This window comes from Sorex fumeus, unplaced genomic scaffold (genome assembly GCF_029834395.1).
Source record: "Sorex fumeus unplaced genomic scaffold, SorFum_2.1 ptg000058l, whole genome shotgun sequence".
Lineage (NCBI taxonomy): Eukaryota > Metazoa > Chordata > Mammalia > Eulipotyphla > Soricidae > Sorex > Sorex fumeus.
In genome coordinates, this window is record NW_026606115.1 from 13,291,538 (window position 1) to 13,319,524 (window position 27,987).

At 37.7% G+C, this 27,987-nt stretch overlaps 1 protein-coding gene across 1 annotated transcript; it reads left to right on the plus strand.

Annotated features, from left to right (window-relative positions):
• The first annotated feature begins 2,294 nt into the window (after nucleotides 1-2,294).
• Nucleotides 2,295-27,982, plus strand: CAPN6 (calpain 6). The gene is made up of 13 exons (XM_056125771.1): nucleotides 2,295-2,393; nucleotides 8,939-9,118; nucleotides 18,901-19,032; nucleotides 20,164-20,372; nucleotides 20,814-21,006; nucleotides 21,549-21,742; nucleotides 21,996-22,073; nucleotides 22,180-22,366; nucleotides 24,160-24,282; nucleotides 24,466-24,668; nucleotides 25,210-25,331; nucleotides 25,677-25,813; nucleotides 26,344-27,982. Exons 2-13 carry the CDS (start codon nucleotides 8,954-8,956, stop codon nucleotides 26,524-26,526), a joined length of 1,926 nt encoding a protein of 641 aa, XP_055981746.1. The 5' UTR covers nucleotides 2,295-2,393; nucleotides 8,939-8,953; the 3' UTR covers nucleotides 26,527-27,982.
• The last annotated feature ends 5 nt before the right edge of the window (nucleotides 27,983-27,987 follow it).

Sequence of the window (27,987 nt, forward strand, 5' to 3'; positions counted from 1 at the left end):
GTATAGAGTATATTACATTTTAGATAATCGGTTCACGTAGAAAAATCCTAAGGGAATAGATTGAATTTAAAACTAAACAAGTGATAAGTTACTGAGTATGAATGTAAAGCCCAATACCTAGGGTAAAAAAGAAGTCAATTGTATAAGAAACAAGCAAGAACCAGAGAGATAGTATGGCAGATAAGGTATTTGCCTTGTACACAGCCAGCCTAGGTTCAATTCCTGGCACCAGGTTTTGCTATACCCCCAACCCCACCCCCAAGAACTGCTGGGAGTGATCCCTGAGTGCAGAGCCAGGAGTAAATGATGTGCACTGCTGGGACTAGTCCCAAAACAAAACAAAATGAAAAATCAAACAAATAATGAAGAGCGTTTTTAAGTTTATTCAAGAAAAAAAAAGAGGGTTTAAACTGAGTCTCAAGCTACACACTGAGAAGATAAAAAGACCACAGTTGGCAAAAATTCTGTAAGCCATGTCCCAAGAGGCACACTGAATAGGGGACATTAAACATACAGGACAGAAGACTTGGAATGACATGACAGGTAATTTAAGATCTTTCAAGTAGAAACGAAAGCAGAAATAGTTTAAAGAAGCTATTTTTTGCTCAACTTTAGGGATATCTCTTTAACCAATTAAAAAACATCCAAACATCGGTGATCCTGCTTTACTGAGAATTGAGTTTTCCAGATTATTAGCAGAAAATTCTGCACTGAGGATATATATGTCCTTTAATGTGCTTCTTTTTGTCAGTATTGTTTTATTTTATATTAAATAAAAAATAAATTGAATCTGGGCTCATTAATGCATGGCAAATGCTTTATTACGTACTACTTCTCTAGTCTTTCTAATGTCTTTTTAAATCTTAGATTGCATGATTTCTCATTCTTTAGAAATTAGAAAATATGAAAGTGGATATAATGACTGAAGAAGGTGAACCCAACTAAAGCACCCTTCCTTGACTTTTAAGCTGAAAGCCCAAAATAATGGGGAACGGCTTGAGAAGTCTGTCATATAGGAACCAAATTAGGAGCTCATTTTAAATCTTGTATTCTCCTGAGTGTCTGGCATCTTGCCAATTTGTATTGCTCTCTCTCTGTGGGTATATCATGCCCTCGAGGGTAAGAAAGTACTGAGGAATGATTGGTAGAGAAATGCTAAATGGTCTGCAGTTATAAAAAGGTTCAGAAGTGTTTCATGAAAAATAAGGTTATGAGCCAGTGAGTAGGAAAGGAAACACCTTCTTTCCTTCATAAACTCCACCTTTCTAATTTGCATTTCCCCACTCTACTAGGCACCTTCCTCTCTGTTCCCTTCTTTCCTCTCTGCCCCCCCCCCCCATCTTCTTTCTCTTGCCAGAAGGACAGTTGGTACAGAGGAAGTAGTAGACGGTGGTAGTTTCTGGTCTAATAGTTAACACCACATAGGTTGGGAGAACTGGAAACTGAGTAACTTTCGTGGTTTGTAAAATAAAAACAAAAACTTGGTAATTGTGCCTCTGCAATTGAATTGACTGTCCCATGGAACTAGACCTTTGACAAGGATGCAGCCTAATATTTTACTAGGGTTTGAATACTCTGCTGAAGCCTCTCAACTGCTCTTGCAGAACAAATACAGTTATTTGAGTTCTTTGCTGTGCTATTCACCTACTTCTGCCTGGCAAAAATATCCACAGCTGCATTTGGGGAAAAAAAACAGGAAAGGGGGTGGAGGCTTATGCCATGAAATAAAATTCTGTACACCTCATTCTAATGCTCCGTTGTCTCTACACTTGGCCAAATATAACCTGTTGCTTTCCAAAGCAATCTTTCTTCCTTGTGTCCTTCAGCTCTTCTTTGACTCCTAGCTGTCTGCTGAAGTTCATGTCATTATCACAGATCCATGTAGCAGGCCATGTCTACAGCTAAGCCTCGTAAACTGCCAACACTTCAGATTTTCTCTCTATGTCCTCTCTCAAGTAATGTTCATATCTGCTTTATTTGCCCTGGGGACGGAAATGTTAGAAATCTCTCAGACCCCTCTTTGAAAGTCCTATTTCTCCTTGGAACAGAAGGAGCTTTCAAATGTGGCTTCCTGGGTTTTCCAACTTGCTGGAGGGTGGATCTGGAGTGGGCATCCCGTTTGCACATCTGGCAGGGGTGCCTTCCAGATTTTCCTCATGACTCAGGATTAGTTTCTGACTGCTGGGAGGGGCAAAGCCTCCTGAAGTTTCTGCGAGGCACCTCCCCCTGTGAGCAGAGCTTGGTACAGCCCAAATAGTTTTCAGGTTAAGAAAGCCAGAATCTTTGTTCAGCTGCACAGACTGACCAGACTCTGTAGGGGTTACCTGGCCAACAGCAGCAGCAGCGGCAGCAGTAGCAGCGGCAGCAGCAGCAAGACTCCTGGGATAACTCAGGTGAGTGGAAAAGACATTTTCAAACTTTTTACTAAAATTTTATTTGTAGACTAACTTAGAATCTAACAAAGGGAAAAATCTAAACTTCAAGATACACTTAGTCAAACTCTATATTAAGGATTTTAAGGTTTGTCTGGAACAAATGAATATGCCTAATAGTAGTTTAGATAATTCACACTTCGTGGAGTTTCTAATTTTGGAGGGGAAAATGTGTCAGTGTAATAGTGCATCTCTAGCATTGAGTTTTCTGGTGATAGTTGATTAAAGGTTTTTTTCTCCTATTGCCCAAACTACTTGGTATAGGAAGACAAATTTGCAAAGGTGTGTATGGCAGAGTGAACTTAGACTGTCAGAGTTTCTGTTTACCTATAGCTGTGGACAAATTATTGACACACAGACAAAATCTTAAAGTAATATTTTGAGGCTTTAAGCCCTGAAAGTGAGAAGCACGGTCTATACATTGTTGTACAAAATGGAGTGTCAGCAAAGGCTGTCCTTTCTGAACAACCACGGTCTTCCTGGTGACAGGTTGATCTTGGTTATTTCATTGTCAGCCCCTGACCAGCCTGATCTCATTCTTCTGTGATTCTTGTTTAAGCTTAAAACTTTAAGTTGCAGTCGGGAATCTTTCTTTCTCTCTCTCCTTCTCTCTCTCTCTCTTCTCTCTCTCTCTCTCTCTCTCTCACACACACACACACACACACACATGCATGCACTTCTATTTCACCGTTACTCCCTTTCTAGGGACTTAACTAGGTTATTCAACCATAACAGGCTGGGTCTGTGGAGACCAGGGAATGGGTAGGAAAAATATTAACACTTCAACTGAAACTATTAGTTCTGATAAGTTTCTTGCAAGGTAAATAGAAAACTTAACCGAATTCTTCGATCCTGACAGTTATATCTAGCTTCAGGTTAAAGCATCCCAGTTTTGTTTTGATTGATTATTGATATTGTCCTGAAATTTAGCTGATTTTTGTTAATTTTTGTTGTGAATAGGAAATTTTATAGTCTGAAGACAAATTTTTAAGAAGCTGCTAATTAAATCATTCCTTCAGCAGTTTGCGAACATGTGTTTTCCCATGCACATGCATGTGCATGTGTGTTAATACCTTGAATTTGAATGGCAGTCTTTATTCTTAGAGTAATTAGCAGGCTAGGGAAAGGTCTAAACACATGTGCGTAGTCGGAAACAGGTTAAAAATCAGGCTTTCCATATTCTTCAGGGTTTTCCTTTCCTAAATTAAATGCAAGAAAAGCCCCTTTGTGACTCCCCCTCCCCAAATAATATTTGTTTTGTTTTATTGGTCTTAATTTGAAATCATCTCACCTTTTGGCAGTTTGCAATATAGTAATACCAAGTACATTCTTGTAAAAAAAAGTAGAAAATGAAAATTTTCAAAGGCAGTGTCTTGTGCTTTGGCTTCTGCATGCTCCTCCCCCCACCGCCACCCTTTTCTAAACTGGTGAAAAGAGGCAGTTCAGGTTTTAGTGCCACATTCCTGTAGAAGTAAAGAATTGTAATAAGTAATTTCTGAGAGTGTTACACTGTATGAACGTGGAATTAGATTCTCTCAAGTCTTTAAAATTAGATTTACAGAATGAGCTTATTGAGCCAAGGTGGGTGGGGGGTGGAAATTTGTAGAGGAGTAAGCAAAAAAGTGAAAATAGAGGAGGTAAAGAAAATAGCAAAGGGACTATTTTATATATTATTCTTTTTCATGGCAAGGTCTTATTTAAAGCATGTGCTCAAACGCCTCCATTTCTACTAAGGACAGAAAAGGGGATCTACATTAGGTAAAAATAAAGTAAAAGAATGCTCTTAATACCACTGATCTATGTTGGTCTTATCCTCAACAGTAAAAATATGTTCTTTAGATTCCCCATAGTAGTCCCTTAAGTAGATGGTGTAAACATCATATTTCCAACGTGCTTCAGGAAAAGTAAGGGACAGAAATGTTATATACATGAAATGGTGATACTTGGAACTTGATTTTGAATCTCTTGAGTAACTATGTTCTTTTCATAATTCTGACTTTTTTTGTTCTCTGATATAGCACTTCACAGCAGACTTATAGGAAATCATGTCCATTTTCCCCTTTAAATTTATTTGAATTGAGTCTACTTTATGGTTAGATGCCCCCTAAATAAGACTAAAGTAGTGGAATATTATGATCCTTCTCTACCCCATGCATATCTTCACAATTATTTTATCTAAGTAGTTATATGTCTTTTGCTCAATGTGTGTCCATATATGTGAACCATGACTCTGACTATAACATGTGGATATTCGATTTTTATTACTTCTTCCTCTTCAAGCCCATTATTTTTTCTCACCAAACTACCCCATGGTGTGAGGATAAGGAAGGCCAACTAAAACATTATTACTTCGTTCTGGGTAGATTTAATTGTTCTTTTTTCAGTTTTTTCTGAACCCTTCCAATTGTTCTTTTATAGGAGTTTACACTTAGTACAGTACAACTGTGAAAACTGGGGATAATGAGAAACTGCCAGGGACATCTTCAGAGTCCTTTTTTTTTTCTCTTCCCTCCCTCTCTTAAATGCCCTCTGTATCCTCCCACTCACCTCAAGCAAAAGCAGTTTGAAGCTTCAGAGTCATTTTCCCTTAAGAGACTACAACTCTCTTTAGTGATCTAAGGCAAATTTCACATTTTAGAGAAAGTTCTGGTGTCTGCTTCAGCGCTGACCATGAAGCAGCTTCAGCTCATGAAGCAGGTGATTTTTATTCGTAGGAATTTTGACCCATATCCCTACATTTTCCAGTCTAGTCAATAGCAAAAATTCCCTCGCCCAACTGTGGCAGGCTACTTCAGCTCTCCCTGGCAATTTGCAGCTTTCCAGACTCTGGATCGACCCTTTCCACTTGCTTCGGCCCATGCAAACTTCTTCATACTCTATTTCTTGGTTGGGATCCCAATTCAAATAGTAGTTATTTAGATTTATACCTCAGTGCAAAATCCCACATTCTGCGCTACCCAACCCCCTAACCACCACCACCACCTCCCCCGCACCATGACACTAACCTCTAGAAACCAGGTCCCACTTTTCTAACGTGCACATTCCCTTTGTTAGCTGGACTCTCTTTGCTTGATTTTCAAAGCCCTAGCTTTGATGCTGTTTACCAACTTTCCTTGTATGTGGTCTTTACTTTAAAGGCTCTCTTCTCTTCACTGTTGGGTGTAATAAGATAACCAAAGAGTATTTCATTTTCCATTTTGCTATGCTCTGCTGTTTATAACAGACCCAACTTTAAAAATTCTGGTTTCCAGAAGTTTTATGATTGTAAAATAATAAATCCTTGGGGTACTGATCCCTCGTGATCATCAAACCATGAAAATAAAAAACCCTTTCTATATCCACCATGGCAGAAAATTCTAGGCAGAATGCCTCCAAGTTAGGTATCATGTTTGCTTTGGAGAGTTTTCCTCATATGAACTAAAAAAAAATCTTTGAAAAGTGGTGACCAAAAGAAGCAGTGTGATGTCATAGAAATTTGCACACTGAATCTAGCATTAAGCAAGTCTGAATTTGACTTGACTCTATCAGTTTCTAATTGTCCCTTTCTCTTTTATATTTGTTTCTGAAAATATAAAACGAGGAGCACAGATAATATCTACTGATACCAAGAACCAGGATAAGAGAACAGGAAGTTTATATTTCACAAATATAACAGAAACAGGAAATTTATATTTCAAATAATAAATTTCCATAAAAACATTAATTTTACAGAAAATATTTATTCACTCAACAAATCTTTCAATAGCTTTATACCCAGCTCCATATGGTACAACAAAGAAGATTACAATTCATGTGTTGTATTTGTGGAGTCATTTCTACTTTTTTAAAATACTTTCATACTAACCATTTTAGGTAGATATACAGCATATAAAAGCAGGATAGAAAACCTGATTCTTCTGATGAGAAAAATAAAGATTAAATAAAACTTCAAAGTAAATGTAGTGGTTCTTCCATTACCTAGTCAGAAACTACTCTGCAAGTCTGATAGGATTTGGGGCTTTAATTATACTTTAATTAGAGAATGTCTGTCAAAGTCCAGGCTGATAGCCTATTTAGTTACTGTGTGTCCCCAAAGTACAGCTGCGCTCACCCAAAAGACTTGATCTGTCCACATCATCTAAACATTCTACCTCTGAAAGTGTCTATTGGGGTCACACTGACATTTAAAGAGCAATCCTGGGGCTGGAGCAATAGAACGGCAGGTAGGGCATTTGCCTTGCACGTGGCCGACCTGGGTTTGATTCCCAGCATCCCATATGGTCCGCGGAGCACCGTCAGGAATAATTCCTGAGTGCAAAGCCAGGAGTAACCCCTAAGCATTTCTGGGTGTGACCCAAAAAGAAAATAAAAAGATCAATCCTGATTTTCTTTTTGAATAATTTTGCTAATTTCTGTACACAGGCCCTTGGTATATAACAGGGATTCCCTTTGAAAGTGTCTACATGTCTCTTCATATGACTGAGTAGCAAAGGAGTCTGATAAGCTTAGAGACTTCTCAAGCATAGGGGATACTCCTTCCTTTATCCAAATGTTCAGCAGGAGATTCCGGATAACTAAATGTTCTAATAGTCACAGAGTGTCTGCCATTTATATTCCCTGCCATCTGACAATCCATGCAATCTTCCAGAAAAATTTTAGAGGCACAGTAGTGTTTGTTTTAAGTTTGAACATGCATGAAAATTGAGGTTCACTTTTAACAGGCTCCACAAAGGAGCCTGGGCAAGCATTCAGATTGTCTCTGATGCTGCTTAATGAAAAATTGTTACTGATGATACCCATGCCTTCAAATACAACTAAATACACTAGAACATTTAAAACTCATGAACTGACTTAAATATGGACACTAGCAGATTTTGGTATCTTACAGAGTCCTTCAATTTAAAAAATAATCTTCAATAAATAATGCTATGGAACAGCTGTGGTTATTTTCATATTTTATTCTTTGTATTCAGAGAAATAATAATTTTATTTACCTATAATATAAGTTGTAAATAATATTTCATATAAATTTGTGTGTGTTGAATGGGGGAAATGGGATTGAACCTAGCTATGTTCAGGGCTTACTTCTGGCTCTGTGCTCAGAGGTCATTCCTGGCTGGAGTGGAGGGACCAAATGTGATATTGGGAATAAAATCAATATCAGCTGCATAAAATCAAGCAAGGAACTTATCCTGTACTCTCACTCTGGGCCCAAGGATATAAATTTTTTTGGTCTTCTAATGCAGAGTTTTTTTTACTAGTACATAAAGCATTACAATGTAACACTGAAAAAACATGAGCAGAAATGATAGAGAAGTCTGGCTAATATTTTTTGACAAAATAATAAAATAATAACTGTCTATTCATTAACTGGATTTTAAGTTTTATTTCCTAAATAGATATTCTTTAAAATATTGTTGTAGCTTTTATTTTGCTATCATCCATTTTCCAGTTAATATTCTTACTTTATTTGTTTTTGTTTTGTTTTGACCTTCATATAATCATAGCATATAAGGCACAGATGTCTCCCAAACATATGTTAAATAGTTGTCATTGTGTCGTTTTCAAAAATCTCTTCTCATTTAATAATGAGTGTTATGAGATGATTATTGACATCATTATAAGTATATCTTTGTGAGTCAAGCAAATGCTATGAAAACTTATTATGCCCCTAAGTTATTTAAAATCAAATTTGCTTTTCAAATTACACTAATAAATATAGTTCTTAAGGACATTTATATGAGGGTTATTCCTATAGACACTGCCTGAAGAATCACTATATTAATTCTCCTTTTAGCCACATGAGGACTTTTTAAAAGAAAGTAACAGTGAATCTACAGTCCATCAAATGAGTATAATTGAATTTTGGAATCTGTGTTTTATCACAGGCAAATGATTGCACATTAGACTTTGAAGAAGAAAGACACACCATCTTTCTATCTTCCCTTCTGTTGCTGAGCTCTCTTTCTTGCATTGGCTTTTCTGGGTAGTAATAAAAATGCAGAACTCTTTAAATGATAAAGAGAAGAAATTGTGCAAAAGAGCTTATTAGAAATGAGAGGCTTTGCTCCTCCCTTAAGCATAGCTCTAACTTATTCTGAACATAGTAAAACTATTTTTCTCACTTTTTTAAAATTTGGAATTATTCTTTACCATGAGATCCTCCCTTCTTGTATAAAATGAAGAATTTCCCTTTAAGTCATCATGATTCACATGAAACTAGTAATCTTAGCATTTCTGTGTATTTTTCTTATAAGATAAGGTTATGGTTCCACATTACCCCATTTGACAGATGGAAAACTTGAGACCTTGGAATGGTTTAGATGTTTTATCTATAGCTCCAAATTAGTTCATTGCAGAGCCAGGGTCCTAGTTTCTCTGAAAATGGTGACTTTTCCTTTAAAGCCACTCTTAAATGCAAAATTCTGGGAATAAGTCACTAGGGTGATTACCATCTGCGTAATCTCAAGTAATCTCTAAAAGACTTGAGATTTTTTTCTCCAATGACAGCAATTTTCTCATTCTAGACATAGTTCAACACTATGGGTCCTCCTCTGAAGCTCTTCAAAAACCAAAAATACCAGGAACTGAAGCAGGAATGCATCAAAGATGGCAGACTTTTCTGTGACCCAACATTTCTGCCTGAGAATGATTCACTTTTCTACAACAGATTGCTTCCTGGGAAGGTGGTGTGGAAACGACCTCAGGTAACTTTCATTTTTCTCTGTGTCCTTCTTACTGTCTTTTATCATAACTGTGGTTTAACTTTTCTCACAACATAGACTACTCTGTACAGACCAATATAAGAGACAACTTCAAAATAGAAAGTTTCTCATGTTTCTGAATCTTGCTTAAGAAGTCTTGAATTTTAGTCACATTGTGTTAGATTAAGTAATTTAAACAGAGCAGAACCAATACCAATGTACCATACTGGTCTTCCTATGGATTTTCATTTGAATAAATAAGATAGCTCAAAAAAACTATACTCTTGTCTTTTTACTGATTTTTCTGAGTAACGTCAAGATACTTTCAGACTAGTCAAGTGAGCAGGAAAACACTCCTTATTATGGTAAGTATAAATGAAATGAACTCTACAAGGAAAAACGAATTTTGTGTTTGGTGAAGCAATTTTTTTTCTGTTCTTTGGATACCATCACCTGCATCATCCCACAGCTAGAAAAGTGGGATCCAAGCAGAATTATGGGTGTCACGTATTATGGTTGTTTCTGGAACAACTAATATTGTGTTTCTAAACCAAGCCTCAACACCCTATTCAATGGTTCCATATGAGGGAACTCAGTGCATTGATCATCGTATAATTGAAACCCAAGCACAAAAATTTCTAAGTCTACAACTGTACCTCATGTTGTCTCACTAATAAAAATTTTTAAAAAATAAATAATAGGATTATGGAGTTTAGAAAATAAATACCAACTTTGCTATAACTACAGAACATAACTATATTGAAGAATATTCATCCTGGACTCCTGAAAATGGGTGACCAGGTAGATAGATCACAGAGCACTGTCATAAACTGAACATTTTTGGACCTTCACAATATCCTAAAGATTTTCCTTTTTTGTTTGTTTTGACCTACTCCTGGCACTGTCAGAACTTACTCCTGGCTCTGTGCTCAGGGAGCACTCTGGCTGACTAAGCTGATCATATAGACAGTCAGGGGTTGAACCCAGATCGACTGCATGGAAAGCATGAGCCATTTCTTGCTGTCCTAACTTTCTAGCCCCCACCTGAAGATTTTTTTATCCTAATGAATGATGTACACTTATTTATACTATTACAGAACCACCCAAATCTGCAACTTAAACTCACCTTTTTTCAGTGAGCAGGATATAACTTTTTTACTTGCCATTTCCAAAGTCTCAATTCCTATATGGAGTTTTTTTTTCTTCTTAAAATCTCTATTGAGGCACCATGATTTACAAAGTTGTTCATGATAGAGTATCGAACATACATGTCCTAACATCAACTTCAGCTTACATAGTTTTCCAGAAGCTGCAAAGATACATCAATTGCTTAAAGATGTTGGCTTCCTATGTAATTCAAAAGACATATCTCAGTGTTTTTTCCCATAGAGCATGATAGTCATTGACAATATGTAACTTGTAGAAGTTCTCTCTATAATGAAGAGCTTCCATTTGTTGATATCGTTGTACATTATTGTCCTGAAAAAATCTTGTAAACATGAGCAGGTATCACTATAATTTCAGAAATACATGGATAAAATAGAGAAATGTTGCTTGGAATTCCTTCTTACAAAGATAAGGTAATAAGAAGGATCTCACTTTTCTCTACTGTTTAAATATAAAAGAAATTGGATAAATAAAGTAGGGAATAAGTAGTTTTTTAAAAAGAGGGCAGAAAATTGAGGAAGACTTCTGAGGGTGTCTTTTTGTCAATAACAAACTTAAAGAAGTCTATTTATAGGGTAAAGAGTAAATTGGCTAAGTAGTAAAGTGTAAAGAAGAGTTTAAAGATGCAGAAGAGAATAAATTATTGATGTGGTGAGGTTCTGAATGGGTGGAAAGAGATCTAATTTGTGGTAAAATCGCAAGCCAACCTGAATCTATTCCCTAGATACGAACCACACCAACAGAGATTCCTGCCTAGATTGATCTTTAGTCACATCTTCCTTCTCTGTCATGGCTCGTTTCTTTATCCTTAACCTGCTTCTTTCAAATTCTGTAGATTGAATTTTAAATGGATTACCAAGGAAGGAAACAAAAAGAATAACCATGATAATAACCCTTCTTTTTTAATTTTATTGAATCATCTTGAGAAAGTTACAAGCTTTCATGTTTGGGTTACAATCACACAATATCAAACACCCATCTCTCCACCAGTGCACATTGCCCACCACCAATTTCCCCAGTATACCCCCTCTCCCCCTTTCTCCATGGCAAACAATATTTCTCATACTCTCTCTCTAGTTTTGGGCATTATGGTTTGCAATACAGACACTTAGAGGTCATCATGTTTGGTCCATTATCTACTTTTGGCATACATACATACCAATTCCTCCGGCCATCATTTTCTTAGTGATCCCTTCTCTATTCTATCTGTCTTTTCCCTTCCTCTCATGAGGCAGGCTTCCAACCATGGGGCACTCCTCCTGGACCTTATATCTACTGTTCTTGGGTGTCAGCCCCATGTTATGTAATAACCTTTCGGAGGCAAGTAATACCCGTTTCCAGGGTGAGGGAATGTCAGAAATATGGGATGAATAGGGAAAATGCATTTACATGTGTGACATGCTCACTATAGACACTGAGTTTAGAGTTTTTTCTATTTATTTTTTATTTATGTGTGTATGTATATATAGATCTATAAGTATATATACACATATATACTTGTGTATATTTCACTTCATTCTCATTTGTGATAAAAATGGTAAGTTTATCTTAAAATGCACTTTGCTGTAATTTTCTTTCTTATAAAATAAAGGCAGGTTGGTATAATTTCCATTTTATTGATGAGAAAACTGGATCTCGAGATAAGGTAAGAATATATCCAAATCAAATGCTAACAAGGTGGAATTTAAATCCGGGTAATAGTTAACCCATATAGGTTTACATTTTACCATGCTGCCATTTCTAGGAGATAAAAGTTTGTCTCTTTTGCTAAAATAGATGCCTTCCCTCCAGTAAGTAATCACATTCTTTTTTTCACTGATGAGACTATGCATCCATTAGTTCTTCCACAGTTATTTTTTTTTAAATATTTGGGTCACACCTGGCATTGCACAGGGGTTACTCCTGGCTCATGCACTCAGGAATTACCTCTGGTGGTGTGCGGGGGATGATATGGGATGCTGGGGATCAAACCCGGGTCAGCCTTGTATACGGTAAACACCCTACCGACTGTGCTGTCACTCCAGCCCCGCCACAGTTATTTTTGAGAGTATATAATGAACTTAGTTTTAATTTAGTCTGAAAGGAGAGCACTTGAGAATCATGTACCGAGTAACCATTGTATGCCCCCACCTGTCCAAGTTGCAGACGCAACCTGGGGTGAGGCTCTCTTTCTGAGCTATCAGATAGTTAAATAATAAATTAATGACAATGTAAGAAATGTTATTTGCAGGCATACAGTGAGTAAATCACATAGGTTTTTTAAGTAGTGGAGATCATTTTTGGATCAGAATACTTGGAAAGTGGGCCACTTGTGGGGGGCTTGGGGAAAGAACAAGGTTCTGGACCACCATCTGAGTCTCCTCAGAAAGTTGTGGGTTCCATTCCAGCCACAGTGAAGGCCAAGCCCCTGTGGTCAAGATTCACGTCAAAGTTTTCTGGCCTCCCATCAGGAAAGCCGAGAGCCTGGGGCCTCTCTGAATTGGCTCAGTGATACCAGATGAGTACTTGGCCTTACCAACCTCATTGGCAAAGTTGAGACCCTGGTTTTCAGGGAAGCTTTCAGGCATCTTGTCCCTTGGCAGACCACATAGGCTCATACTTAACATGGCTATTTTCTGAAGGCTCTAAAATGGAGGAAAGATGGTTAACCTGTAATTTCTGTCTCTGACTCAATGCTTAAAAGTTTCTGCCATAAATTTGTAAGCTTACAGGCCTATAAATACTAATCAAACCAAGTAACTCAGCCCTTACCATCATAGGGCAGGGCCAAGTCCCCCTTCTACCCATTCCCCATTTTCTTAATATGTTTTATGGATTTACTTTGTATAAGCAGGTATTTTACAGTGGTTTGAAGTTGTTTTATATATTTCATCTCTTCATACATCAACAGAAAAATCTTAATTTCTTCACAATCCAATGGCTTCAGCTTCTTTCTTGGGTACACAGGTATATCGCATGAGACACATACTCCTGTTATTCAGGAGGCTTCAACATATACACTACTAATAAATTCTAGGAGCTGGGTTACATTGAGTTCCTCAGACAAACAAGAGCTTTAGACTGAAATCTGGCTGCCAAATTCCTATAGAAAATGTCTTCTGCAGCAACCCTGAGTCACTTTCTCCACTTACTTCTCTGGCTTTTTTCCAGAGTGACTCATTCACAGTTACAATAGTATCTTAGAACCAGACACATCTAATCCACAACTAGAATAGAGTAAGTAAGCAAGCCCTCATGGGGATTTTCACAGCCAGTTGTAAAGGAAGCAAGGGCCCCTGCAGAAGATATGTCACTTTTTCAAGTGAAGGTTTTTTTTTTATCCAGGTGAAGTTTTGAATTTAACCTCCACTCCCATACTCCTTTCCCAGGTCTTATTCTAGGGAATACCTTCCTCTGAGAGCATTTCATTGTGTTGGGTAGGAGGAAGGTTCTGCATTAAGTCTAAGGTGGTAGAAGTGGTAGGAAATTGTTGATGAGAGAAGATGTTAGAAGCAGAATACATAGGCAACTGATTTTTAGGAAATTTGCCGAGTTACTGCAAAGTCATCACAAGCCACGTTTAGCATAGTTATGTTATCCCAATAATATTTCTTGTGTGCATTTGCAGTGAGTTGATTTCTCCTCCCACAAGTCACAAATGAACTTTTGCTTTTGGTCTAGATTTACTATTCTCAACATTTCAGTTAAAATGATATCACAATGTTAAGTGATTTCTTTTTCTTAGTATAACATTTTTACAGGTCATCCAGGAAAAAGCATGCATCACTTTGTTCCATTCTGGTGATGAATAGTATCCCGTTGCATGGATAAATTATTCCCAGTAAATCTATTTGGAATTTGCACTTGGAAGTTCTCAGGAACAATAAGAATGCTTCAAATAAGATCACTGTTTAGCAAATTGAACTTTAAATTACAAATTGTTCTTAAGATTTTTACTAGAACTGTAGCACTGTCTTCCCATTGTTCATCAACTTGCTCGAGTGAACCCAGTAACGTCTCCGTTGTGAGAGACTTTGTTGTTACTGTGTTTGGCATATTGAATACATCAAAAGTAGCTTGCCAGGCTTTGCTGTGTGGGCAAGATACTCCCAGTAGCTTGCCGGGCTCTCCGAGAGGGGCGGAGGAATTGAACTCTGATCGGCCAGGTTGGCCACATGCAAAGCAAATGCCCTACCCGCTGTGCTATCACTCCAGCCCAAGATTTCACTAGTCCGAAAGTGGTGAGTGGTCGCAAGGTCAACCTAAATGACTTTAGGTTGCAGCAATCTATAAACTAAAGATTTTTACTAACATGCTCTATATTGCAAATTCCTTGTGGGGTTTAGGAAGTAAGTGAATATTTTGCTGAAGACAAGATGTTCATGCAGAAGGAAAACTCCACACTCGATAATGTTAACTCCTAGAGTGCCTGGTTCAGCATTTGACCTTAGATTCATATATAAGTCTCTGCCTGGAGATAGTTTAATTTTCTTAGAATAATATAAATCTATTTGACTTCTGTTCCTCTCAGATTCTAATGCGCACTTCTAGAATACTTAGTATTCTGGTTCTAATACCCTTTATTTGTAGTTGTTCAGAACCCTATCCGTCCAAGACTGCTAGATTTCATGTAGTAGTTTTAAAAGTGCCTCCACGTTTCTAGCTGATGATTTCCTAGGCAATGGCTTATTTTACTGCACTGGCTGACATTTATTCTGGACCTCTAAGTCTATTGCAAGAAAATCTCTTCTGTGTGAGAAAAATTGCTATAGATTTAGCTGTGGTAGATGCAAATGGAACCAGATACAGTGATACGTGCAGAACTTGTGCTTATATGCCTTTTATTTGTATGCTTACTTTCCCAATTAGTTATCTTTGGAGAGGGAGGAAAGGTGAGGACAGTAAGAGGGTCCCTCAATGCTCAGCTAGGAGAACATATTTTTAAAGAAGTTACTTTACATGAAGTTGTGTTTGGTTTAGGAATAGGATTGTTTGGGGACCATTCCTGGATTTACTCGTGCTGCTCAATTTTCTTCTTTTGTGTGGTTTCTCCCTAAGAAATTACTTTGCCTTGACAAGCAGCCCAGTTCAAGGATCACATCAACTGTGCCAACACAGCTGGGAGTCATTAGGGGATCAGCATCTCCCCTCTCTCCCAAAGCCACTCAAATATGTGAATATGTGAACAGTGACCTCTCCCCAAACTCCACTCCTGACTTCATCAGAACTCAAGTTGAAATGTCCCATCTGCAGTATGCACCTCAGCTTTGAGTTACAGAAAAAATTTCAAGCCTAACTTTTTAGCCCTTACAGTAAGACAGTTCTCTAAAATGGGGGCGGGGGTGCAATCAACTTACAGCCACTTCATTGTTTTCAAATGTATCACCTAAAAATCCCTTTGGTCTTAGGTTTGTATGGGCTCATTAACTTTTACTATTTCTGCCTCCCTAGTATTTCACTACTTAAAGCAACATAAGGTGTGATTTGATAAAGATTTTATCACATCTTTTGCACTATGGTGCTGACATGCTTAAGAGATTGATTCCTACATAAATTGAATTGGAGAAATTAAAACCTGTAGGCAGTATTTAACTTTGAAACAAAAGCTGTGGTTTGATTTACATGAGCCTTTTAAAAGAAAGGAGCACTTTTAAGTAAGTGTCAAGTAAGCAGGCATGTTATGCTGGATAAATGACAAAGAGAGGCAGTTGCATCTCTGTGTCTGGAGAACTGCATAGTATCAACCTTTATATAATGTGATTGGTAAACCTAAAGGCAAAAAGACCATCTAAAATCTTGAGAGTCCTTTTCTTAATTGTATATAGTTCTGAAGTAACTGTAACTCAAATAACCTATTAACTAGCTCGATAATTTGAATGTCAAGTTGCTGCCATTCTTGGAATCTGTTTGCTCATTCACATAACGAAGGGATTGACTAAATCATCTTTCAACTCTGAAAAAAACTATGTACTACTAATTTTCCATGTTTTAAAACCGAATTTATTTTATTTTAGTTTTGCTTTTTGGGTCACACCCGGCAATGCACAGGGTTACTCCTGGCTCTGCACTCAGGAATTACCCCTGGCAGAGCTCAGGAAACCAGACGGGATGCTGGGAATCAAACCTGGGCCGGCTGCGTGCAAGGCAAATGCCCTACCTGCTGTGCTATTGCTCCAGCCCCTTAAAAGCGATTTTAAATAGCATCCATCCTGTATGAAAAGTGATGAAGAAAAACTGGGGCACAGGTCAGCTTATAAGAAAAAATGGAAAATGAGTTTTGCAAAATGGTTATGCACATACAGTTTCCTCTCTCTAAAATAATTATAATTAAATGTATATACCACGTTCATTCAGCTTAGATCTACAGAATTCCTAGTGCTTCAACTAGAGTGCAGCTTATATATCACTTTTGCCCATTTATTTTCTTTTATGTCTTGAAAGTAAGTTGACAAGATCACATGCCAAAAAAGTATTAGCTGATCCTAAATCCATGGTGTAAAATTAAGGCACAATGAAAATTATATGCGTTATAATATAGCCCAGACACTAATACATAAGATTATCACTTTCCTGAATAATTTAAAACCACACTTTTCATGTATCTATAAATGTTCACTTTACTGTTTTACATGCCCAGAAACTATTCAATGAACTAATAAATCATTGTCATAACTTTACATCTTGATCCAAAAATTATAAAATCTGATACAGATAGGAAAAATGTGTTTAATTTCATTTTAGGAAAGATAAGCATTGAGAAGAGAAAGACAATCAAATTCTAATTCTCTCAACACACCTACTTTATGTTCCATAATGAAAAATTAAGCCACTCTCAACTCATAAAAATATTTAATAAAATAGAAACTTTCTTCTCAGACAGAAAATAGTCATAGGATGCCATGCATGCATCTTTAAAAATTGCCACAAAATAAAAAACTGTCAACCCACCTGACCCTCTCATTTTGGCAGTAGTAGAATACCCAATTAATCTTCAATTTGGAATTGTCCTTGCCCAGACTGCCTATTTATTTCCAGAGTTATTTTGGCTTTTAAAGAATATGTGGAATGTTTCTTTCCATCGAGCAGACCATTCATCAGGAAGAATTATCTCCATTAAAAAAGAGGTTTGAGAACCAGTAAAATATAGCTCTCTCTATTGAATAATTTTTCAAAGGATATATGTCTATATTTTCTTTTCCTTTGAGCCTGATTTATTTTTTGCTGGGTAAGCAAAAAGTTAAGGTTCTAGCCAAACTGCATCTTCCTTCCAGCTTTCTCAGCCTACTCAAGACTTCATTGGTATTTCCTGTCTTTGAACTGTGCACATTCTGATACTCAGGGTAACATAATCATGCATTCGATTATATAGTCTCATGTATGCAGCTATGTTGTTTGTGCATTTCATGTTATGCCTCTAGATCCCTTTATTTTCCAATTGCTAACTCTGATCTTTCAAATAGTCTTCCATTCACATTGCCACTGTTTCAGAATCCATTTTGTTTACCAACAGGAACTTTAGGGATCCTTTCTCCAGGAACCCTTTAACCTTTGAAAGGAGAGCAAAAGTGTGGCTCAGAAAAGAGCACATGCTTTGCATGAATGAGACACAGGGTTTAATGCCTGACAATAAAGAAAATGCCTCTACTGCTCTTTCATCACACTGTGCTGTGGTAGTATTTGTGTCTTATTCTCAAACTCACAGAGGGAGTAACATTAGGTATAGATTGGGGGAAAGATACATAAATACACTACATACAAATACTGCCCTTGATCTACAGATACTCTCAGAATATCTCTTGTGTGGAGAGTATTAAAAGGCTCCACTATTAATGCAGCTGCCTTCCATATACATCCAAAGATGTGTAAAATCTGGTTGTCATAGACTGTTGTTACTGTTGCTTTATGTTAGGAAAGTTTTCATAAATAAGGTCCCCTAACTCCTTTTTCTAGAAACGAGAAATGTTAATACGCATCTTCTTCAAGCCTTGTTTCTTAAGGCATCCTTTCAAGTATGGGTGTTTCAGCAAACCTTATCCTGCACAAAAATATCAGAACTTAATCACATTCTGACAAAAAGATAGGAGTTTAATTTAGTGCCCACCTCTAGATCTCCTCTGGAAAACCTAGATGTTTGCCTTGTACTTATGTCACTTGCAGTGGTTTGATATAGTACCTCTGAATATTTCTAGATAATTTGTAGTCATTTCAGGTTTAGTTGCCTAGATCCATCAGTAGTAATGCCTGAACACAGACCCAGGTGTAAGTCTTGAGCACTGGGTGTGGCCCCCGAACAAAAACCACCATCAACAAAATTTACTGCTATGGTGAAAGCTCTGCCAAACCTCAGTGACAGCTGTATTAAGATCAGCACATCTCATCCTGTTTCCTAGAAATTCCTCTTTACATTTGTCTCCCACTTTCTCACATGATTTTTATTCTAGAAATAAAATAACTAAAGTAGACTACTACTGGATTGTATTTTCTCTTACCAGTCCCAAACTTTCCATTATCCCACCTATAGAAGTCTTAGTCATCTTCCAACTCCGTCCTGTCTATGAAGTCTGTCCTGCCTGACTCAGCTTACAATGGTTGTTGGGAAACTTTTCCTAGATGCTTATAACTGATTATTTTATCCACAGGATATCTGTGATGACCCCCGTCTTATTGTGGGCAACATCAGCAACCACCAACTGATTCAAGGGAGACTGGGGCACAAGCCAATGGTTTCTGCATTTTCCTGTTTGGCTGTTCAGGAGTCTCACTGGACAAAGGTATTTCCTCTTCTTATGAGAGAGACTTTACTCAGTTTATAATTTTATCTTGCTTAAGGTCTTTAGAAAACGTCAGTTTATAAGTTAGATTGTTTATTAGCAGAAGGTGACTAGGTGACTTCACTCCCTTAATCATGCAAATTTTCTCAATTACAGAATAGTTGGAAGAATTATACATTCATATAGTTATCGACATCCTAAAATTCACATTTCCTCTATTTGTTTTGTCACACATATGAGTTAACTTCTTCGACACTTACAGCGTATTCACTAAGTATCTCAGTATATTTGCATTCTATGTGTTTACTGATGTGTAAAGCCAAAAGGGGATCAGGAAATCACTAACAAAGAATAGGAAAGGTGAGAAAGAAATAGATACTTGAGAATGTTTTAGTAAATTAAGTTAATCGAAATTCCTTGGCATTTAGGTGTAGTTCAAATCAATGAATTGTTCATTTGGGATAAAGAGCATTTTCTTCTGAAAAGCTAACTTTAGAAGAATAATATGTAATTGTTATATAAAAGAGGAATTTCTGGACCCAGAGAGATAGTACAGAGGTTAATGCCTTGCATGAATTTCTCCCGGTTGAGCATTGTCACAAATAATTCCTGAGTATGGAGCCAGGAGCAATTCTTGAACATTTGGTTGCCCTACAATCAAAAAGTAAATAAATAAAAGGAAGATTTCTTAAATTTATTTTTGGTGCTTATATATATATATATTTAAATAGAATCTATATCCTTAGGATAGGCCATTTAAAATTTAAATTATGGCTGGGGAGCTTGTATTTTAATTGTTTTCCTTTTAAAAATGCAACCATAAACATTTTTATACAGACAGGGCTTTATGATCCAGTTTATACATTACCTGTGGGAAATAAACTGTAACTGGCTTCCCCTTGTACCCTGTGTGGATTCAGGACAGGTTAGTAATAGCACCTTCAGCACAGCTGAACTAGGAAAGCAGGTGTGGGGAAAATGCTCTACCCAGGACTTTCCAACCTAGACACAAACCAGGTGTATTTGGTATGCTGCCTGTTGTGACATGAATTTACCAGAAGTTTAGTGTAATCTCAGTATTTAGATGTGGTATGGCGAATAACAGTTGATGGGTTGTTCTTATATTTCCAGACAATTCCCAATCACAAGGAACAGGAATGGGACCCTCGAAAACTAGATAAATATGCTGGGATATTTCGTTTCCGTTTCTGGCATTTTGGAGAATGGACTGAGGTGGTAATTGATGATTTACTGCCCACCATCAATGGAGATCTGGTTTTCTCCTTCTCCACCTCCATGAATGAATTTTGGAACGCTCTGTTGGAAAAAGCTTATGCAAAGTAAGGAAGAAGACTGACAAGTTACTGTTTGGATGCATGAGAAAAGGGAGGCCACTTTGTCCTTTGGAGTTCATTATCTCTCCACTATTTAAATTGGGTTCTATCTTAGTCGAATTCTAGAAGAGAGAAATAGCTCTTGTGGCTTCCATTAAACATCTACCTGTTCCTAGTCAGACTGCTAATATACAAACTATTACAGTATTATGATCTCAAATTTTCTTCTTGTCCACTGTTTATATATATGTATATATATGAATTTTCTATGTGAACTTTCCTCAATTAACATGGGCTAAATCTAGAAATCTCTGATTGTAATTTCAAACTATCATATTAAGGAAAAAGCCAGCTGACTGTGAAGAAACTATCCTAAATCTTAGGCACAGGATAACCTTGACCTGGAAAAATAATTTTACAAAAATAACCTTGCATATTTGCCCTTAGGCTTCTGGGCTGTTATGAGGCCCTTGATGGTTTGACCACCACTGATATTATTGTGGACTTCACTGGTACCTTGGCCGAAACAATTGACATGCAGAAAGGAAGATACACTGAGCTTGTTGAGGAGAAGTACACATTGTTTGGAGAACTGTACAAAACATTTACCAAAGGAGGACTGATCTGTTGTTCCATTGAGGTTTGTATTCACATAAAACAATTATGCTTCTGCTCACTTCAAAATTTAGCAAAGTATAGCACCAGAGTTCTATGAAATGTCATTTTGTAACTCAGAAAGTGAATAAAACACATTGAACCTTGGCACAGAGACAGAAGAATTTTAACTTCTTATTTTTTTATGCCAGTCATAGTAATGGAGTCATTGCCAATGTCTGAGATGAAGTAAAAGGCCAAGTTTTCTATCCCTCCTATCTCTATGCTTGATAATTGATGTAATAGGTATTTTCTCAAGGAAAAAAGCAAAGCCATCATATTTTAATTTTCTTATCTTCATGCATTACTAGAATTCATCTGCATTGTTTGAGTGAATTGTTATATTATATACCTTATTTCTTTCCCTTTCTTATTTTGTGTTAATTAGAAGTTAGGACCAATTTTCCACCCTCAAGTGAAAAATTTATTTCAGCCAAACTAAAATAAATCAATTGAGGGAGAGTATGAGACAATCCTTGGCTCTCCCAATTCTTGTATGCTTAAACCAATTTAATTATTTACTATCAGTTTCCCAATCAGGAGGAACAAGAGGTAGAAACTGATTGGGGACTTCTGAAGGGCCATACCTACACCATGACTGATATTCGCAAGATCCGCCTTGGAGAAAGACTTGTGGAAGTCTTCAGCACTGAGAAGCTATATATGGTTCGCCTGAGAAACCCCTTGGGAAGACAAGAATGGAGTGGTCCTTGGAGTGAAATGTGAGTCACAGTCCACTTTGATTTGTACATCCCATAAGTCTTATCCTTCTTTCAAACCATTCCTTCCAAACTTCCAGTGAGCTGACATTCAGTGACATTTTGGGGCTCTTATCAGTCATGGGTCTGTGATAAAGCCAGAGGTGAGATAAAGTAGGCTCATTTTTCATGCATTATATTCCTTTAGCAGCTGCTTACTATGTATGGTCAATGGCAAATATCATACTTTGTCTCTTTGTTCTTTATTTTCCTTTAGTTCTGAAGAGTGGCAGCAACTGACTGCAACAGATCGCAAGAATCTGGGGCTTGTTATGTCTGATGATGGAGAGTTTTGGTGAGAAAATATTTCCTGTGCTGAAGGAATTGGGACTTCTACATGGTGTTACAGGGGTAGCTATTGAGTACCATCTTCATTTATTTCCTGTACTCCTTTCATTCAGGATGAGTCTGGAGGATTTTTGCCGCAACTTTCATGAACTGAATGTTTGCCGCAATGTGAACAACCCTATTTTTGGACGCAAGGAACTGGAGTCAGTGGTGGGATGCTGGACTGTGGATGATGATCCTCTGATGAACCGTTCTGGAGGTTGCTATAACAACCGTGATACTTTCCTGCAGAATCCCCAGGTTTGATCAGTTCTATTTATTTGCTTACAAATGACCAATGTAGTAGAAACCTGAGTATCATCCTGTCATAAATTCTTTGCTTTTGGGGTCAGAGTGCTGATACAGTGGGTAATGCATTTGCCTTAGAAATGGCCAGCCTAGGATAAATCCCTGGGGCATCACATATGGTCCCCCAAGTATCACCAGGAGTGATCCTGAATGCAGAGTCAGGAGTAAGCCCTGTGCATTACTCTGGTTGTAGTCCAAAAAACAAATAAAAATCTTTTATATCAATTTTTCCCCTTGCACAAACTTCATAATAGTCATTAACTTAGATATTTATGGATGGCTCAGATACTTGTAAAGCATGGCTGACTGTGACACTTTGAAGAGATGCACTTAGGCCGTAGTATAATATGTCAGTAATCTCTCAGTGGTTGCCTCTCTAGAGGCCACATTGCTTGACATGACATGTTGACACTGCCTGGTATCTTTGTGATGGCCCTACATTGAAGAGAGTATCTACTCCCAGTATGCTTTCTCAGTATGCTCCATTTCTCTCAATTGCCCAACTATTAGTTTGGGTACACTCTTACCTTATGTTTTCTTTTTCTCAATTAAACTGTTCTTCTGATTCCTATCAAATGTATTCTAGAATCAGATCATGTCCCCCATTATTTGATGCACACCCTTGTTAATGACTTCATTCTAACCATGTCCTTGGTATTCCTTCTAGGTGACACATTGTGGGTCACACCCAAGCACATCCTAAAGAAAATCTTCAAATATCCAAACTCTTCACCTATAATAGTCTTGATGACTTTACTTCCAAGTGTTCTGATGAGAATCCCAACAAAAAACAAAAATTCTAAGTGTATTAATATCTCTTATGGATGTAATTGTTTTCTATGGATCTCACTTGCCAGACATTTGAAAGATTACTTTGGGTGGTAGATGGATATTTCTCTCATGCTTTTCTTCTATCCCTTTCATATCTTAATTGTCTCTGAAGAAAAGAAAGTTCATATTACTTCCTTGCCTCACTCACATTTACCACTCTGGAAATACTTCACGTATCATGCACATATGCAAATCTAGGTAAATAGTTCTTATGGATTTGCTATGAAATTTCTGTACAGGATTGATATTTGGAGGCCTTGAGACTCTATAGACTGGCATATGTTTCTATCCCTTATTAAAAAGGAAGGATGGGGGGAAATAATAGGGGCAGACAGAGAATCTGATGTAATTTAGTTTTACTTTCCACTGGCACCCTGATGATGTGTAGAGACTTTCTGATACTGGCTTGCAGCTTCTCTAAAGTGGTGGTTGCAAAGATAGCAGATTCAGTCTCTTCACAAGCCACATATCTAGAATGGGAACAAAAGTTTAGACCAGGAGAATGCTACTATGCCTGATTAATTTAAATGAGAATGTTTCTATTTATGAATTCTGGGATTTATTGTGTACAAATTTTTAAAACAAAGGAATGATAATAAAATAAAAGAAACAAGGACCTAACAAGTAATTATTAAAACAAAGCTTTAAATAAATATATTTAAGCGAATAAACATATTTAATCTTGAGGAAGCTGTTTTCAACACACACTGACGATAATGCGATAAGGAGAAACAAGTGTGATAGGGAGAAACAAGTATTATGAGCTATACTTGGAAAGCCAATGAATTATCTACCGCTTGGTATGGTCAACAGAAACACTTAGAAAAGAGCCCAAATCGATGGTACATAATGTAGTTTTCTCTCTTGGGATGTAAATTCTAACTAAGTTCTTTTCGCTGGCCTCTTTTCTCTAGTACATCTTTTCTGTGCCTGAGGATGGTCACAAGGTCATCATGTCACTGCAGCAGAAGGATCTGCGTACTTATCGGCGCATGGGAAGACCTGACAATTATATCATTGGTTTTGAGCTCTTCAAGGTATAAATAGGCATTTCATACCTAGACAACAAAGGAAAGTGATGTAAAAATTACGATGGCTTGGGACCAAAAATTTCAGAAATGACTTGGGAAAATGAATATAAAGATAATGTGGGATCTTCCAAGACAAAACAAATGCATGGCTGGAGTATAACAGAGTATTTAATTCTATTTCATTTCCAGGTGGAGATGAACCGTAAGTTCCGCCTCCACCACCTCTACATCCAAGAGCGTGCTGGGACTTCGACCTATATTGACACACGCACAGTGTTTCTGAGCAAGTACCTGAAGAAAGGCAACTATGTGCTTGTTCCAACCATGTTTCAGCATGGTCGAACCAGCGAGTTTCTCCTGAGAATCTTCTCTGAAGTGCCTGTCCAGCTCAGGTTTCGTTTCCTTGGCACTCCTAAAGCTCTTGTTCTCCGCTTTGCCTCAAGTTTTGAACATCTAGATCTCTTCTTCCTTAAGCAGAAATTCAAAGACAACTTATTCAAGTTAAACTCCACTTAAATTACAGGGATATTAAATTTTCCAAAGTGGGCTCATGAAAAATTACCCAGTGATGGTCTGAGCTTTAGGCCTCTGAGAGGAGGGAACAGGTTATAGATATTTCACACTGATATTTTTATCATATATTCTTTGGCTGACTCTTCTCTTAAAAGCAGGTGGTACTTCTCTGTGCTCCTAATATATGTTCTAAGTCCTGGGTCACTGAAGTTACTTTTTTGCCCCAGCCCTTCCAATTCTGAGATTTATCTGTTGGTTTTTAAATCAAGGAGAAAAGAAATCATATGCATAAAATATAAGTAATATTTGAGTAGTAATAGGCTTTGTCACTCAGCATTTTATGTCTTTTTTTCAGTAACAATGTCTGCTTTTGCAGGCCTTTCTCATCATTAAAGTCACTCCTCTTTTTGTATGTTCTAGGGAATTGACTCTGGATATGCCCAAAATGTCCTGCTGGAACCTGGCTCGTGGTTACCCAAAAGTAGTCACCCAGATCACTGTCCACAGTGCTGAGGGCTTGGAGAAGAAGTATGCCAATGAAAGTAAGAACTACAAGGGTATTTGTCAAAGTAAAGTTCTGTTTCATTTATTTCACATTTATTTGCAAATTCTGCCACAAATCACCTTTTGAAATGCATTTTCAATCTGAAAAAGTCAGGTTGTATGTGAATTTCATTGACAAAGACTACACAATATTCCTTTGTAATATTTCTATATGAAGTGTAGAAAAGAAAAGGGATACAGGAACAAAATTGTTGAGTCCAGTGCCATTCAATACTGAGATGATATGGTAAAAACCCTGAAATAGACTGTAATAGTCTATTATGTGCCTGCATAAAAAGGGAATTTTAATCACTGTGTTCTAAACTAATATTACTTTGTTTCAGCTGTAAACCCCTACTTGGTGATTAAGTGTGGAAAGGAGGAAGTTCGTTCCCCTGTCCAAAAGAATACTGTTCATGCCATTTTTGACACCCAGGCCATTTTCTACAGAAGGACCACTGACATTCCTATTATTGTGCAGGTAAGAATGTGAACAGGGAGTACCATACAATATCAGACAGCAGACTTTTTCAAGTGCCTTACATACAGGGAACAGGTTAAAAATCCTGTATTTTTTTATTTGCTTTTCACTCAAAGACATATTCCAGAAGATATAGATACTGACTTGACTATTAATCTCCATTCTCAATCTTCTCTTCTATGTTCACATAGTTGTTGGAAGAAACCTACATGCTTGCAAATTACAAGGGGGGCCATACATGTCTGTTTGGATGTTCCTCATCCTTCTAGTTCAGGATGAATTACTACCATTTGACTCTTTTTTTCTGACAAGATTTCTGACCACTGCCTTTATATAACTATCTCATAAGTCAAGATAGAGATTAAACTTTGCCACTGGCTTTCTAACCTATATTCACTGAGGTGTCTTATCTTTAGCCAGAGAACGGATATTTTGGTTTTATAACAGACGTTCCCAAGTCTTAAACTTATATGCCAATGAACAGTAAGATCTTACAGTTTTCTCCTTTTCACTTTCTGGACTCTCTTCAGGTCTGGAACAGCCGGAAATTCTGTGATCAGTTCTTGGGGCAAGTTACTCTGGATGCTGACCCCAGCGACTGCCGTGATCTAAAATCTCTGTACCTACGTAAGAAGGGAGGTCCAACTGCCAAAGCCAAGCAAGGCCACATCAGCTTCAAGATCATTTCCAGTGATGATCTCACTGAGCTCTAAATCACCACCAGTTTCATATGATTCTGACAGGGCTTTCCATCCTTTGATTTTCTGTCAGATGCCTGATCTCCTCTAAGATTCATAACCTTTTGAAAGAAAAAACATCGCAATAATTATTTTTTCTTTTCTTCTGTTAAGTTCCCTATACCTCCCAATTCACGTAGCATCTGCTACATAACCTATATACCTCCAGCAGCTGGACAGGGGTTGGTGACAGTCCTATCTGGGGGTCATATTAATATTTGCCCAGAAAAGATCTCTAGGGTTTCTGGGAGTGAATTTCAAGCAGGGCCACAACAACTTGGATACTATAACAATGTCTTTACTGCATTCAGTTGCCCAGTTTTCTCCCTCACAGGGCATGTTGAGAAAGGAGGAGGGTTGATCAAGGCCAAGCTGGTCTAGCCTGACATCCTTCTCCTGGGTAAACACTACAATTCTTTGAGCAGCATTTTGCCTAACAGCCAGAACCTGCTTATAAGCTCCCAGCCTTTACTTCCACCTCCACCTCCATCACCACCACCCAGCATCACCACCACCAACATCACTACATCACCACCTCCGTAAAGTGTACTCCTCCCCTAACCCAAGTCACCCCCCACAGTTTTACCTTCATGTTGAGGAAGCTTCCTAGGTGCTTAATGAAGAGCCGGGGTTCAATGAGGCCTAGACAGTAAGAAGGGCTTGAACTCTAGCTCATCTGGAAACCAGCTGAGTGCCACGAGGGGGAAAAGTGGAAAAAGCTGTAATGGAAAAGAGTTGTTGTCCCACACCTATCCACACACACTTACACTCACACACGCGCAACTGGGCGCGCAAGAGCTACCGTTCAGGCAGTCAGTTGGCAAGAGCAAGGACAAATAAATATCACACAGCCTGAAAGGATGAAAGAATCCATATAGGAAGAGTTCAGCCAGTCTGCAGCCCCTGACTGTAATGTGAAATCTCCTGCTGCTGCTAGGTTTAAAAGCAAGCTTATTGTCCTTTGCCTCCTTATATTGGTTGTAGTAAAGACCTCATCTGGGAGCTTGAGATTTTGGGTCTCAGTCTAGGCCCTTGAGGCTTTTCTCTCAGTTGATAAACTCCACTCCCTGAGAGTGTTTGCTTGCCCTCTAGTTTGCTCAGTTCTTTGCAGAATTTTCTTGAGTCAGTTGTGCTGAAACGTTCTTCCCTCCATCTCATCTATCAACATTCTACCCCTATTTCAAGGCCCAGCATAAATGCCACCTCCTCCATGAAGTCTTTCCTTAACTCCTTTACCCTGCATCCCAACAATATTTCAACGCTTCTACAATGATGAAAAGAAACATAGTTGTAGTAATTAGTGTAGATTAGCAAGCATTCATTTAAAAATATTTTGTAACTTTTTTAGCACTCTCATTTCCTATCATGTTTTCCAGTCTTTGTAATTTCTGCAGTGCCTTCACCACACTGCCTTACATTAACCAAACCACAATAAAA

What these genes read in the sequence shown, in the direction of transcription:
- CAPN6 (XM_056125771.1), top strand. Translation starts at nt 8,954, where the DNA reads ATGGGTCCTCCTCTGAAGCTCTTCAAAAACCAAAAATACCAGGAACTG. An exon ending in AGGAGTCTCACTGGACAAAG is followed by an intron (nt 19,033 to 20,163) that starts GTATTTCCTCTT and finishes TTATATTTCCAG; the next exon opens with ACAATTCCCAATCACAAGGA. An exon ending in TTGGAAAAAGCTTATGCAAA is followed by an intron (nt 20,373 to 20,813) that starts GTAAGGAAGAAG and finishes ATTTGCCCTTAG; the next exon opens with GCTTCTGGGCTGTTATGAGG.